The sequence below is a fragment of the Notolepis coatsorum genome (assembly GCF_963971535.1).
Source record: "Notolepis coatsorum genome assembly, chromosome: 2".
Lineage (NCBI taxonomy): Eukaryota > Metazoa > Chordata > Actinopteri > Aulopiformes > Paralepididae > Notolepis > Notolepis coatsorum.
Window position 1 is genome coordinate 188,819,235 of NC_140166.1, and position 16,812 is coordinate 188,836,046.

The 16,812-nt window shown below is 45.1% G+C and overlaps 1 protein-coding gene across 1 annotated transcript in view; it reads left to right on the forward strand.

Moving 5' to 3' along the window:
- The window catches only part of LOC311224180 (leucine-rich repeat and immunoglobulin-like domain-containing nogo receptor-interacting protein 3), a 106,841-nt gene extending 90,271 nt beyond the window's left edge, over positions 1 to 16,570 (forward strand). Inside the window, exon 2 of the mRNA XM_084309054.1 lies at positions 10,939 to 16,570. Coding sequence (XP_084165180.1) covers positions 10,997 to 12,829 — 1,833 coding nt within the window. The 5' untranslated portion in view covers positions 10,939 to 10,996 and the 3' untranslated portion in view covers positions 12,830 to 16,570. The remainder of the gene's footprint in view (positions 1 to 10,938) is intronic.
- Positions 16,571 to 16,812: the final 242 nt, after the last annotated feature.

Here is a 16,812-nt window from a genome sequence, read left to right on the forward strand (position 1 = left end):
ACTAGACTAGACTAGATTTGTTTTGTCTAATAATGAATCTAGACTGCGATTGGCATCTTGTAACTAGATCCATGAATTAAGATTGTAATTGGCTAAGCTGTAACTCAATCCAACTCAAGCCAACTACAAAGCATCTCACCTATTCAAATTACGTTCATTCACAAGCATTTCAGATTAGCAAGGTTCTTCTGTGTTTATTCATCTATACGCTGGATTACTATCCATGTGGTGTAAAATGAACTCACATGGAAGCCCCTCATCCATGAGCCACAGTTGGCGCAGACAGTCCTTCATTTCCCCAGAGGCTCCTCACCTGGTGTCTCCAGCCTACAGTCGAACAAGCATGGGATGCTGTGAGCTGAGAGTCTGTGGAAAAACAGCGACAGGAGTGTGGGGGGACACTTTGACCCTGAATTCATACCCTCTTTGACTGCAGACCAATTGCCATCCAGTCGCCGCGAAAACCCTTTTGCTTTCCTTGATTATACTATACTAATCATCTTAGACATGTTGGAATTTGATAAACAAGGTTCTTCTCTATTATATTAGAGAGGTTTCACTGTGGCATCGTGTTCACAGAGCTGTCTGTGTCTATCAGCCTCTCTGGTCCATGTGATGTACTCTGTTGTTTCCTACCGGCTGAGCCTTAATAATAAAATAGATTGTGGCGTCCAAATCACTACAGGAAAAATTTGTTTTTAATACAATGTCAAAGAAGTCAATGTTGCCTGGCAACAAAAATAGTTCTTAGGAAGTGGAAAATAAAATCTACTATGGCTTGTGTGACTATGGTGTATTGTGTACATACAGGTATACATATAATGATTTCATATATTATTTACTAGTTTTTACATCGGGCCCAAACTTGGATGACTGCCATCTGACATTAGACACCTTCAGCTGAGACTAATAGAGGAACCGAGACCTGCATCTCGTTGACTAACTACTTCCATCACCAGCTCTGGGGAAAATAAGCAGACCTTGGACTCTACAAAATTAATGGAGTGAGACATACATTTGCTTATACCAGTAAAAGTAGAGGAGGCTTATTTGATCTAACAACAGATTTGCCATGTTTAGGGTCTTAGGCCCCGTCCACACGAAAGCTGGTTTTAATATAACCATGATTGTATGTGCGCAGTTGCACTGTTCGGCCACACACAACCGGGGATTTGCTACACTGCAACCGCTGTCTTTGAAACCGGTGGCCAGGGTGGAGTTGTGCGGTTTTGCAGTTGCGTGTGGGCATAGCAACCGAGGTTATTCCCAGTGTTTACAGCAGAGCTGTCGCAATTATTCCCCATGTTCACAGCAGACCGCGGGGTAGAGAGATTAGAGCAGAGCCAAGAGCATGTGTGTGTGTGTGTGTGTGTGTGTGTGTGTGTGTGTGTGTGTGTGTGTGTGTGTGTGTGTGTGCGTGCGTGTGTGTGTGTGTGTGTGTGTGTGTGTGTGTGTGTGTGTGTGTGTGTGTGTGTGTGTGTGTGTGTGGTGTGCCTGCCCTTGCGTTCATCTGTGTGTTTGAGTGGGACGACCATCACATAGTTGCAGAGCCTCTGACCATGCGTGAACTAACAAGAGTGACAGGTCTCATGGCTTTTTAATACTCTACCACTCTGTAAGCCGCACCATTAAATTATGATGATGTTACGGAACATATTCTGCCCAAGGTGCCTCCTATCACACCAGTAGGTAATTCATGATGGATTTCCGAGGGGATTATGACTTCCATTCATGCTGCCATTGACCTGTAGAGAGGGGTGTGTGTGTGTGTGTGTGTGTGTGTGTGTGTGTGTGTGTGTGTGTGTGTGTGTGTGTGTGTGTGTGTGTGTGTGTGTGTGTGTGTGTGTGTGTGTGTGTGTGTGTGTGTGTGTGTGTGTGTGTGTGTGTGTGTGTGTGTGTGTGTGTGTGTGTGCGTGCGTGCGTGCGTGCGTGCGTGTGGTGCGCGTGTGTGTGTGTGTGTGTGTGTGATGTGAGACGATGTGATGGATGGGGTTATTGTGATGTAGCTTGGTGCTGTGGGTTAGGGTTACTGTGGCGAGTGACCTTGCCGAGGACATTATACACAAAGTCAGCTGTCGCCCTGCACTCAAAGACAGTGGCTGGATGTACTGTGGGTGAGAGAGCTGCTCTGACTTTGGGGTTATGTTAAAGGGAACCACCACTCAAATAAAACATTTGAATATGTTATTTCCGTGGCCCAAGCCAATCAATATTTATAGTATTGATATCACAAATCAATATTTGTGAACATGAGCTACTTTCTCCCAAAGCCAGAAACCAGATAAGTTTGGATCAAACTCGTGATGTCGTCATGTATATAACGTCTGGAGCTGCTCCATAGACAAGGAATGGGAGACTGATTTTGTGGACCCACAAAGTGTTTGTTTTCTTTTTATATCCAAATGAGCTTTATTCTGTAGTAGTGGTCTCGGTTCTGAAACGCAACACGTATGAACCCAGAACATCCCCCTGGGTGTTCTCAGTGCCATCTATAAAATATCTCCCAGTACATTGTCTATGGAGCAGCTTCAGACTGGATACTTGATGACATCACAAGTTTGAGTTTTAGCACTCTAGTATTTGGGAGAGAGTTGCTAATTTTCACTAATATTATGTGTTAGACCAGAGGAATAACATGTATTAATTCTTAAATGTGGGTGTATTTCCCCTTTAAATCTGATTTACATGCTGAGGTTATTTCCTCTACTGAGTTAAGTTCTGCATGCCAGGGCGATATTGCAATTGATCTATATGATGCTGATGTCCGTGAAATTAGTGTTTACAGCAGAGCTGTCCCAAGTAGCGTTATATGAAAATGATTGTAACAAACTTTTGTTCAAACGTATCGTCTGTGTTGAAGAGTGTTGTGATCGACTGATGTCTGTTGACGCTCAGAGAAAACATGTAGCTGCAGCTAAACTAAACTCATGTGTTGTCAAGTTATTGTTATAAGGAACCCAGTCCAGACTGCATCCCCTTAACAATTGTTTGTATTGAGCCGTATTGTATTGTACCCATTCTGCAATGTGTTAAATAACGTTTGCATCCATTTCATATCGGTAACGTTACCACATTACGTTAGCATTTAAGCTATATACTATACATGGATATAGCCATTCACATTAGCATGTAGCTAACAACACCGGCGGTCTTTTGTGAGACTAAACTATCCGCTCTTGGTGGTAAATTGTGTTGCTGATGGTTTTGTTTCATCAACAAAATGAGAGGCAGAACACACAGTGAATGTATCCGTTTGTTTATTGCAGTTTCTTTCTTTGCTGAAAATATATGTTCCGTTGGCAATAGGGTCCAGCTATGTTTCTAAAACAGGAAGTTCTTCTTCTTCTTCTTCTTCTTCAGTGAATTAATGGCAGATCGCAACCACAGGAAGTTTAGTGAGCGTTCAGCCTTTTTTGATTGGTTGAAATGGCCTTCATGTCTGAACAACATCGCCGCCTACTGCTTTGGCATTGTATTACATTGTACTAAATGTATCGGTTGCTGGGATTCCCAGCTCTGCCGTGAGTACGCAGTTATACACGGTTGTCCACCTGTGTTCACCGTGTGGACGGAGTTTTATTTTTTCAAACTTCGGTCATATTAAATCCAAACGCTCGTGTGGACAGGGCCTTAGAAACATATTGACATTTTAAACTTGGAACGTCATTCAGTGGATCTTTACAAAAAAAAGATTTGGTTATATTTTGGGTGCATGATGCTGATGTATTTCACCTTTTTTGACGATGTACAGACAACGAGGTTAAGCTAGGCTAACGAATTGCTGTTTTTATTTATTTTGATCCACTTTTTCTCCTCCTGTTTTTCTGTGTTTTTCTCCCATCCCAATTTAGTCGTGCCATTTCACCCCTCCCCTTCCTTGTTGTTGCTCGCATGTGCCCCCACTGATCGGTCTAGGGAGGGTTGATAGATACTATCGCATGCCCCCTCCGATACATGCAAAGTCAGCCAGCCACTTCTTTTCACCTGCCAGCGCGGACTCTCATTGGTGAGGTGTAACGTGTGGGAGGCTCACACTACCCTCACCATCTCCCTTCCTCGCTGTGCAGGCGCCCTGACCGACCTGTAGGAGTCGCTGTTTACAACGACCAGATTACCACCCACCGGCTTCCCTCCCACTGACTCTGCCAATTGAGCCAGTATGACGGCCGGCCAAGCCGGAGGCAACGCTGACAGCCGGATTTGATACCAGTGTCTCTCGCGTTGGTGACGAGCGCTTAGTCCGCTGCGCCACCCAGCCACACCACAAATTGCAGTTTTTTTTACATCACCAGATTGAGAACACATTTTATTTACAATATTGAAATTGACATTCCTGATATGTAAGCAGTTGACTGCTATGTCAGTTTCCTTAACACTTTGAGTGCCACCCACGAGATATCTCGGGTTTTTAATTAATTTCTCGGATTTTTCTTTTTTTTTTCTTTTTTTAGCGATCTGAAAAATTATTGCATCACCCGAGCCTACCCGAGTATAGCCGAGCGGCGCCGGCGATCACTGTGGAAAAAAGCGCCCCCTGTCGTCTCCCAGATGACATAAGTGATTTTGGAATGGACTCAATGAAAATTAATGGGGAAAAAAATCCGGTACTCCACATTTTCCAGTCCACTGATCCAGCCGGGGTTACCACAGTTCATTCTGGAACCTCAGATCCCCGCTGATCATGGAGTTCTACAGTATCGCGTTGGATCCATACACGTATCGATTTTTTCGAATGGTGATCAGGAATTGGAATATACCAGTTGGATACCATCTGATGTCAGGTAAGGACTCTATGTTATCAGTGTTAGGATAATCAGAGTAAGTTTGATGAAGATATAGGCTGTTTTGTGAAATGTCTTCTTTCGGTTTCACTGTAAAAGTCCGAGAGGAAATCAACGAGGCGATTATCCGCGCGCGGCCGTAATGTGCTTGCGTGCACGTATAATATTGATCATCTAGCGTTTATTTGAAAACGATTCATAAAAAGGCCGACGAATATCAACGTTGTGGAATATTCCACTAAAAGACGATTTTCATAGAATGCTCCAGAATGAGCTGTTTTTTATATCAAAACGGGGGCTTTTCTAACTGCTCTGAAACGGAAACGACGCGATAAAAAAACAATCTGCCTTGACAGCACTGACTGGAAAATAGTCTTTGATAATGCGATTGGCAGATTAGACACATAGCCATAATTTAAAACATAGATTAGGCGATATTAACGTTAACATTGGCGCCGATGGTGGCATTCAGCCGGTAAAAAGGAAAACCAGGCGTGGCGCTCAAAGTGTTAATGATGTGAATGGTGTTTTCAGTGAGGACATCACCTATTAATTTTCATGGCTGATCTTCCTATTATATTAACCTCTTTGCCTACAGTATTGTCCACTCAGCCAGAGCTTTGCAGTTTACATATTGATTCCACACAGAGGAACACCATGGGCCTCATTCATGAAATGATCGCACAGATTTGTTCTTACACACTATAAGAGGTTTTTAGTCGTCGCTTTAGTCTTACAGACAGGAAGCGAAGCCTGATGGCTATTTGTAGCTGCTTGCCCCTGACATCTATTGTGTACCTCTTCTAACTGGCAATCACCCAGGCTTGCAGAGACATTAATGTTACAAGAGGTACACATAGATGTCAGGGCCAAGGAGTTTGCTTCCCGTCTGTAAGACTAAATTGAGGGCTAAAAAACGTTGTGCAGAAGAATATTTCATGAATGAGGCCCAATGTGTATGCATATAGATTATGTCTATAGAGATGTTAGAGGTAAAGACTGGAGTCAAACATCTTTTGTATATAACGTTTGTGTGAAAATGATTTCTCCAGTCCAGTGAATATACAAAAGCACTCCCCAAAGATTATTCTGGTGCATATCATTTGAAATTTGAAATGTGCTGTGAGGACAGCGGGTAATGTCAACGAACCTTCTCTTAGTGTCAGGCGGACCCAACCCCCAACACCCACACATCTCTGTACTAGACCTGTACTAGCAGCCGGTCTCAGACACCGTGGCACCTTTTTACAGTACAGAATGCCCCACCGCTTTCTACATCAGAACGGCCGTGTAATGCCGAGGTGTGACTGCTTGCAACAGTAGCCTCTTGGACAGCTCTGTTTGAAACAACGTCTGCCTCCAGGGGATTCAGAGGCAGGAGTTCATCCATGCGTACAACACACTGCCCACTGGTATCTATCCACCTATTGTGGCCTGAGCTTCTGGCCGGCCGGCGGCCTGGGGGCTTGTTAACGACTAGCTGCTACCGGATACAGGGGCGGAGGAGCCACCATGTGATATCTGAGACTTTTGTTTTCAGTGTGAGGTGGGGTGTGTTGGGGGCGTGGGTCACATGGGGGTGCTGGTTGTGGTCACTCAGCTGAAATGCCGTCATTTCAGTCATTCCGCCCACCTGCTATTTGAGGAAAGAAAGTCTGAACTTGTGAACCAGCAGGTGAGTTCAGTGCATTTTCTTATTTGCTTTTGGTGGTACTGTATGTAGGCTGTGTGGTGGCAACATGCTACTGCTAAGAGACGTGTTGACGAGCAGCAGAGGTCAGGCAGACCCGGTGGCTTGGCATGCCAAGCTGGATGGTTTACGTTGTAATACATCTCTGAGATCATGCAGACATTGCGGCTGGTTCAACTTTGGTGTTTGGTGTCAACTACTGGCATTGCTTTACCTGCTCTTATGTTTTGTATTATTTAAAGACCCCGTCCATTTTTAGTACAGTATATCAAGTTTGGATGATGTACAAACATCGGATCTTGATGTGTGTAATATAGAGCCGGTGGCAATAAATCTCTTCGGAACTTGTGTACATTATTTACAAGCACTCCCAAGATAAACAAACCAGTTGGAGCCTTGAAATACACTTTCAATTTGCGTTAAGCTGCCTTCAGTCCAGGTACAACGTGGTGAGTCAATGCAAACATAGTCAATGCAAGCAAATAAACATAAACAAAGCCAGTAGAAGGAATCTGTCTGGTGTAGTGTTCATATTCCATTGTTCAGACATGGTAATAAATATATTGTTACTATATACAATATCTTGTGCAAAATATATTGTACCATTTGCAGTTGCTTTTTAAACAAGAAGAAGAAGAAGAAGAAGAAGAAGAAGAAGAAGAAGAAGAAGAAGAAGAAGAAGAAGAAGAAGAAGAAGAAGAAGAAGAAGAAGAAGAAGAAGAAGAAGAAGAAGAAGAAGAAGAAGAAGAAGAAGAAGAAGAAGAAGAAGAAGAAGAAGAAGAAGAAGAAGAAGAAGAAGAAGAAGAGAGGTCTTCTGTTGGATTGCTCCTTCCAGCTCATCCTAATGCATCAGTCAGGTTGACTAATGCTGCTCATCCCCCCGTCATGAGGGACAGTACCTGCTCATCCCCCTGTCATGAGGGACAGTACCTGCTCATCCCCCCGTCATGAGGGACAGTACACAGTGCCTGTGGAGACGTGGAAGGTGCTGCTCACCCCCCCCCGTCATGAGGGACAGTACCTGCTCACCCCCCCGTCATGAGGGACAGTACACAGTGCCTGTGGAGACGTGGAAGGTGCTGCTCATCCCCCTGTCATGAGGGACAGTACACAGTGCCTGTGGAGACGTGGAAGGTGCTGCTCATCGCCCTGTCATGAGGGACAGTACACAGTGCCTGTGGAGACGTGGAAGGTGCTGCTCATCGCCCTGTCATGAGGGACAGTACACAGTGCCTGTGGAGACGTGGAAGGTGCTGCTCACCCCCCCCCGTCATGAGGGACAGTACCTGCTCACCCCCCCGTCATGAGGGACAGTACACAGTGCCTGTGGAGACGTGGAAGGTGCTGCTCACCCCCCCCCCGTCATGAGGGACAGTACCTGCTCACCCCCCCCGTCATGAGGGACAGTACACAGTGCCTGTGGAGACGTGGAAGGACATGCAAGGAGTGATGGAAGTCGTGTGAAGCAGGATCACAGGGAGAAGGAAACCTTCAGACACTCTGCTGCCTCTCTCTCCACAGGCATCTATGATCCAATCTGGTGGCTTCCCCTGCAGTTTTGGATGTTGGAGGTTCAGGGGGGCGCCTGTGTGTGTGTGTGTGTTTGTGTGTTTGTGTGTGTGTGTGTGTGTGTGTGTGTGTGTGTGTGTGTGTGTGTGTGTGTGTGTGTGTGTGTGTGTGTGTGTGTGTGTGTGTGTGTGTGTGTGTGTGTGTGTGTGTGTGTGTGTGTAGGTGTGTGTGTGTGTGTGTGTGTGTGTGTGTGTGTGTGTGTGTGTGTGTGTGTGTGTGTGTGTGTGTGTGTGTGTGTGTGTGTGTGTGTGTGTGTGTGTGTGTGTGCAGACAGGCGCTTAACGTTTGTCAGTAAAGTCTGTCTGTCTGGGAGAAGACTGTAACAGAGTTTGTATTGAAGACTACTGCAGTTCTATTTCCTCTAGACCCCAGTGGCAGCAGCCTAGTTTCTCCTCTTCCACATATTCATGACAGTAGCCCGCTGGATCTCACTGGCTTTTCCTCGGGATTTATAGATGTGTCGATTCATTTTTCAGGAAGCCACAATGTTGGTGCCCAGAGAGATGGAAGTTTGTATTACAAATGCGTGGGTGTGCACATGGCGCTGCCCAAGTGTGTGTGTGTGTGTGTGTGTGTGTGTGTGTGTGTGTGTGTGTGTGTGTGTGTGTGTGTGTGTGCGTGCGTGTGTGTGTGTGTGTGTGTGTGTGTGTGTGTGTGTGTGTGTGTGTGTGTGTGTGTGTGTGTGTGTGGTGTGCCTGCCCTTGCGTTCATCTGTGTGTTTGAGTGGGACGACCATCACATAGTTGCAGAGCCTCTGACCATGCGTGAACTAACAAGAGTGACAGGTCTCATGGCTTTTTAATACTCTACCACTCTGTAAGCCGCACCATTAAATTATGATGATGTTACGGAACATATTCTGCCCAAGGTGCCTCCTATCACACCAGTAGGTAATTCATGATGGATTTCCGAGGGGATTATGACTTCCATTCATGCTGCCATTGACCTGTAGAGAGGGGTGTGTGTGTGTGTGTGTGTGTGTGTGTGTGTGTGTGTGTGTGTGTGTGTGTGTGTGTGTGTGTGTGTGTGTGTGTGTGTGTGTGTGTGTGTGTGTGTGTGTGTGTGTGTGTGTGTGTGTGTGTGTGTGTGTGTGTGTGTGTGTGTGTGTGTGTGTGCGTGCGTGCGTGCGTGCGTGCGTGTGGTGCGCGTGTGTGTGTGTGTGTGTGTGTGATGTGAGACGATGTGATGGATGGGGTTATTGTGATGTAGCTTGGTGCTGTGGGTTAGGGTTACTGTGGCGAGTGACCTTGCCGAGGACATTATACACAAAGTCAGCTGTCGCCCTGCACTCAAAGACAGTGGCTGGATGTACTGTGGGTGAGAGAGCTGCTCTGACTTTGGGGTTATGTTAAAGGGAACCACCACTCAAATAAAACATTTGAATATGTTATTTCCGTGGCCCAAGCCAATCAATATTTATAGTATTGATATCACAAATCAATATTTGTGAACATGAGCTACTTTCTCCCAAAGCCAGAAACCAGATAAGTTTGGATCAAACTCGTGATGTCGTCATGTATATAACGTCTGGAGCTGCTCCATAGACAAGGAATGGGAGACTGATTTTGTGGACCCACAAAGTGTTTGTTTTCTTTTTATATCCAAATGAGCTTTATTCTGTAGTAGTGGTCTCGGTTCTGAAACGCAACACGTATGAACCCAGAACATCCCCCTGGGTGTTCTCAGTGCCATCTATAAAATATCTCCCAGTACATTGTCTATGGAGCAGCTTCAGACTGGATACTTGATGACATCACAAGTTTGAGTTTTAGCACTCTAGTATTTGGGAGAGAGTTGCTAATTTTCACTAATATTATGTGTTAGACCAGAGGAATAACATGTATTAATTCTTAAATGTGGGTGTATTTCCCCTTTAAATCTGATTTACATGCTGAGGTTATTTCCTCTACTGAGTTAAGTTCTGCATGCCAGGGCGATATTGCAATTGATCTATATGATGCTGATGTCCGTGAAATTAGTATTCTCATGAAGGTAGTCATTTGTTCACAATCCATATAAATTTGTCCAGAGAACAAAATATCCACCAGGATATATAGAATCATGTTTGCATTCACAGGAGATATTATTAAGCAAATGTTCTGCTTATATAGCATAGTGTCTGCTCTGATGTGCACCTCCCACAAAACACCCCTGTTTGGAGAATACAGTTCAGGATGAGGGAATGTTGATTTTTCAGGGTCTTTTAAGGTGAGTTTAAGCCTCTACCAGGCAAATACGGTAGTTAAATGGAATACCATCAACAGGTTCTCCACAGAGTATAGGCCCAGTCCTTTGAGGATTCGCTTGGAGCTATAGCTTTAATTTCACTTCTTTGCACTTCTTTAATTAGAGTCTGTAATTGTAATTCCACTCACTTAGACTGTTTGATCGCAGCTGTTGAAGGAGGGTTGAGTCGCATTCATTTGTCTCACTCTGCCCCCCCCCTCTCTTCTTTGTCTCTCATCTCCATCTCACTCTCCTCTTTCAAGCCACATCATGTCTTCTTCCACCCATGCTATACCCTGACTATCTCTCTCTCTCTCTCTCTCTCTCTCTCTCTCTCTCTCTCTCTCTCTCTCTCTCTCTCTCTCTCTCTCTCTCTCTCTCTCTCTCTCTCTCTCTCAAACATTGTTGATATGAATGTTACAAAGAAAATATTAGGATCAAGAAATAATGAAATAAAAAAGAATAAACATGTCTCTCTCTCTCTCTCTCTCTCTCTCTCGCTCGCTCTCTCTCTCGCTCGCTCTCTCTCTCTCTGTCTATCTCTCTCTATCTATCTCTCTCTCTCTCTCTCTCTCTCTCTCGCTCGCTCTCTCTCTCTCTCTATCTCTCTCTCTCTCTCTCTCTCTCTCTCTCTCTCTCTCTCTCTCTCTCTCTCTCTCCTGTCTGTCTCAGGTGTCTGGCCCAGTGATCCAGCCCCAGAGAGGTGGAGGCGGTGGTAGCGTAGAGTGCCATGGCAGCATGCCTGGGCCAGGATGTGGGCTGGCTTCTGCCTGGTCTGCTCCTGCTGCTGATGACCACGGTGTCCTCCGCCCAGAGCCAGGGATGTCCCCAGCGTTGCGAGTGCATGGCCAAGATCAAGTCTGTGGCCTGTCAGGGCAGGCGCATGTCTGCTCTGCCGGAGGGTATCCCCTCCGACACCAAGGTCCTGGACCTGAGTGGGAATAAGCTCCGTTGGGTAGAGAACGGAGACCTGCTCCCATATCCACGACTGGAAGAGCTGGACTTGAGTGAGAACACCATTAGTGTCCTGGAACCTAATGCTTTTTCCAGTCTTCAGAACTTGCGCTCACTGTCTCTACGTGGTAATCAGCTGAAACTGGTGCCCATGGGGGCCTTTTCTCGTCTCTCCAACCTGACCATCTTGGACCTCAGTGGGAATAAGATTGTAATTTTGCTGGACTTCACCTTCCAGGACCTTAGGAATTTGAGGAACTTGGAGGTTGGAGACAATGATCTAGTTTATATCTCCAATAAGGCCTTTCTAGGTTTAGTAGGACTGAGGGAGCTGACCATCGAGAGGTGTAACCTCACGTCCATCTCCAGCCAGTCTCTATCTTACCTGCGCAATCTGGTGACTCTACGGCTTCGCTACCTCAGTATCTCTACCTTAGAGGACCAGAACTTCCGTAAGCTGGGAGGCCTGAAGGGGCTGGAGATAGACCACTGGCCCTTCCTGGAGTACCTCCCACCCAACAGCCTGCAGGGCCTGAACCTTTCTTGGCTGTCTATCACTCACACCAACATCACCTCCGTGCCCAACTCTGCCTTGCGCAGCCTGGCCCACCTCACAAGCCTCAACCTCTCCTACAACCCCATCTCCGTCCTGGAGTCCTGGGCCCTGCGGGACCTGATCCGGCTAAAAGAACTACATATGGTCAACACCAACCTGATGACAGTGCAGCCCTATGCGCTTGGAGGTCTGCGGCAAATCCGCCTGCTCAACCTTTCCACGAATAACCTGGTGACCCTAGAGGAAGGAGCTTTCCAGTCGGTCAACACCCTGGAGACACTGCGTTTGGACAGGAACCCTCTGGCCTGTGACTGCCGCCTTCTCTGGATCCTCCAGCGCAGGAAGACTCTGAACTTCGACGGGGCCTCCCCAGTGTGCACGGAACCTGTCGAGGTGCAGAGCCGGGCCCTCAGTGCCTTCTCTGACTCTGCCCTCTTTGACCACTTCACTTGCCAGAAGCCCAAGATCCGTAATAGGAAGCTTCAGCAGATACAGGCACGCGAGGGACAAGTGGTGTCATTCGTTTGCCGGGCCGACGGTGAGCCGACACCCGTCATATTCTGGATCTCGCCCCAGCGCCGCCGCATCACCACCAAAAGCAGCGGACGCGTCACCGTGCTGCCAGAAGGCACATTGGAGATCAGATACGCCCAGGTCACAGACAGTGGAACATACATCTGCATTGCCAGCAATGCTGGTGGGAATGACACTTATTTTGCCACACTGACGGTTAGTGGGCTGCCACTGGACTCGGCCCTCCTGGCAAATCGTACCTATTATGCTGGGGACCTCAATGATACAAATCAAAACGATACCAGGGTCTTCTTGAAGTACACTCTGGACCTTAAGACCATCCTCATATCCACAGCCATGGGCTGTATCATGTTCCTGGGAGTGGTTCTCTTCTGCTTCATCCTGCTGTTCGTGTGGAGTCGAGGGAGAGGGCAGCACAAGAACAACTTCTCAGTGGAATACTCCTTCAGGAAGGTGGATGGACCTGCTGCCAGTGGAGGACAGGGAGGGGCACGCAAGTTTAACATGAAAATGATTTGAGTTGTACACAACTGTTTTCCTTGTTGGAATTAGTTCCCATTTACTGTCTCAAACTGGGAAATACGTACAGTATATATATATATATGTGTATATATATAGAGAGAGAGATAGAGAGACTTTGGACAATGGAGTGAGCTCATGAGCTCCACAAAATATATAAATTAGATGTATTTCTAAGACATTTGAACTCAGATATTGTTTTGTCATATACAAAATATACTGTGTGTATCAACTGAAGGTATCTGTATGGATTTAATATGGGCATAATATTTTTCTGTATTTGGTTATTGCTGTGTTTTACATTATTGTGTGGAAGAAAATATGTCTCCAAATCTGGTACATAGACTGTTAGAACACCAAGCAACAATATTACTCAGACCCCACCCCCACGCACACGCACACACACACACACACACACACACACACACACACACACACACACACACACACACACACACACACACACACACACACACACACACACACACACACACACACACACACACAATTCCTTCAGCAATTTACACACAAACACACACACACACATACTGTACACTCACACACCCTCAGACACACTCTATCTCTCTCACTCACACACACACACACACACACACACACACACACACACACACACACACACACACCTCTGCCGTAGCTGTCTCACCTCCCCTCCCCTTCAATGGATCCATCCCCTAAATGACTTCACTACTCTGCTACACCTCAGGTGGTTGAAGCGCTCTATCAAGTCCACGAATGCATAATCCCCAGCGGGTGCTGCTCATGGAATGCCAAGACGTATTTGAATAGTTACAGCTATTCACAGCACATTCTGACCCGCCCCACAGTCAGGTTTCCAGAATACTATTAGGTGAGTAATTTGATATAAATGCAGGGTCTGCCTAAAGGCTGATGGTTTGCACAGTACAGATCAGGCACCTAGAGACTACTCTGCAGCGATAGGCACTTAGTCTCTGCACAACACTGCCAAGATGAACACAAAGCGCTGTGTAATAGGATTCTCATCACAAAGGTCTGTGAAGGAGATGTCATTTGCCATTGAACACCATTGAATGTTGCTCTGAATGCCATTTGGATGCATGGATTTTACATTTTAAATGTCCCCCAGTGTAGGGTTAGGGTTGTTTTTACACAATGAGGGGTTGTTGTCTCAACACTGAGAAAATGTGAAATATGTACTCATGCAGTTGCTGCAGTTGAGCTGTGACAAGGACCCTCCCTATTAAAACAAGCCATTTAGAATTGCAGCCATAATCAACACAGAAAATAACAACTCACCAATCACAATACAATCATTGTGTGTGTGTGAAAAACGTGCATATACAAAATGGCGGCTTGCTCGTCGATGTTCTGTTTTCCACCTAAACGGTTTACTGAAATATGTTTCGGACAACATTTTAGGTGAGAAATAATACATGCAATTCATCATCATTAGGTGGCTTCTTCGTTCCGAAGGTTGCCTATCACTCTCCAACCCATTCTGTCCCCACTTCTTCTCTCTTGCTGGATCTCAATTCATATTTGATCTGCAATGCCTAGTTTGACAGTTTGATCTGAATTTTGTGAGGCATGCGCGCCGCTTCTGGAGTTTTGGAGCGTTGGGAGCAGCAGCTCATCTGCATTTAATGCTACAGACACAGAAACTTCCCATCGAAAACAGGACTGAATCAGAGGTATAGAGGCTGCTAGAATGCATAATCTGAGTGGTATTTTCAGCTAAAAACTTCAAATACATGACCTAAATTAATTTGATGAAAAGGAGTCAATATTGGGACCTTTGAGAAAAGATCTTAGGATTCTATATTTTTAGGATCCACTGTATGGTTGTGTAGTAACCAACACACATGCAGACACATGCAAATACATACACACTCGCAAAGGGAACTTCCATTTCATCCTGGTTTGCTCAGTACACTCCCGCCCTCTTGATATAAAAAAAAAAAAACAGTATGATAAACACTTTGTGTACAGAGTTGATGTCTCACTTTGAATGACTTCTAATGTTTGTAAATTGATTTGTTGGAATATGTCCTAAGGTCAGAGGTCATATAAGACACAGATGAGATGTAATATATATTTTGTAATTCTTCATGATACTGTCCTGTGACTCATTACGTGCGTGCGCTGTTAGAATGTTATAATCATGTGATAATCAGTGCTTTTAATGTATCCGCATCAACCTGCAAACAGACACATGCCGCGCTGATAAGCACCTTCTCTCCACATGCCTTCTCTCTGTGCGCTTTGAAATTTGTCACGGCGAAGGGCGTTTGTGTTTAGTTTCACTTCGGTTACCTATTATTGGCTGCGGGGGAACAGTGGGAAGGCTGGGGAGCAGCAGGGGAGGCAGTTAAACTGTTTTTCATGTGTGATACCATAGACAGGGAAGACACAGATGTGACAGAGACCTTGAATACTGAGAAATAGAAAAAAGGTCACAGTGAACCTCAGTGCTGTGCTGGGAAGGCTATAATCCCCAGACCACAAAGGGGTTGGATGCTGTTCCAACTTGTGACCCTGGATACTAGCTCTACAAGTATTAGACAGCTACAAGTATTACAATTTGGAGCAGCTGAGTAGTATAGAGGTCTAAGCACTCGCCTACCTCCGCAGAGACTTGGTCAGTTGTCCCTGCAAACACAATTGTCAGTGTTTGCAGGTGGGATGCCGCTGGGGTGTGAGTCTTGGTCGTTGCAGCAGCGACTCCTACTGCCTGTTCAGCAGGGAGGGGATCTGGGGGAGATAACATGAACCTCTGCCCACGTTACGCTCTCTCAGTGAAACTCCTGTCAGGTGAAAATAAGCATCTGCAACTCTGCAAGTATCGGAGGATGCATGTGGTATATAGTCTACAGACTCTACACCCTCCCCAGACCGACAGTAGGGTAGTGCAAAGACCAGGGGGGAATTGGCATAATTACTCAGTTGGGAGATGGTAGAAAAGGTAAGTATTACAATTAGATTTGAATATATGATTCAGAAATTAAATAGTTGTAGAATCAATCAAGTGAATCAATTAATAAATCAATTATCCTTCCAATCAAGAAGTGACTCAGTATCTTACACTGATCTTCAGCTATACAAAGATGCAACTATTTTGGCACTGACAGCTGTTGGAACTGTAAACAATCAGCATTTCCAGTACATCTGGACACAATTCAATGCGTTTTTCTCAGAGCAAAAGTTAAATCAGCCAACAGATGCTAGTAGTGGGATTGTAGCCAGTCCACCAGAAGAACATATGGACAGTCTAGCTGGAGGTGAGAAAAGGAGGGAAGTAATAATTTACTCATATCTCTCTTTTGATAACCATCACTTTATTAGCTCTTGATCAGTATCTCATTCAGGTGCCACTGGACACTAGCAGTGTAGCTCTGCTGCTCTCTGTTGGCTATAGGTGGTACTGAATTCCATATTATTATTGGAACAAGGCAGGGTTCAACCTCTATGAACTTGAGAAGCAGCAGGCGATTTGTTCCATCTCTACAGTAGGGCGTGGGAGGGAACGATGAGATTGCAGAAGGCAGCAGGTTCACCCAGAATCAGAGGGGATGGATGGGTGTTATTATTCCTGCTTGTAAAGGAGGGGCCGCCTCATGCAGTCTGTGTGTTCACTCTCCTTGGATTCCACCAAATATGCACTACACAAAACGGTAGCACTTTATAATAACACCCTGTTATAATACATTTATAAGGTATTTGTAGATAATGAACTAATCATGAACAAACCATTTATATACATTCATAAATGATTATTAAATCATTTATAACTATATTTGTATACCATTTGCAAAGTATTTATAACGCATTAGTGGATAATGAACTAATCATGAACAAACCATTTATATACATTCATAAATTATTATTAAATCATTTATAACTATATTTGTATAACATTTACAGATTAGTTCTACATTATTTATAACTCATTATCAACATTGTTGTACATGATTTGTTCATCATTA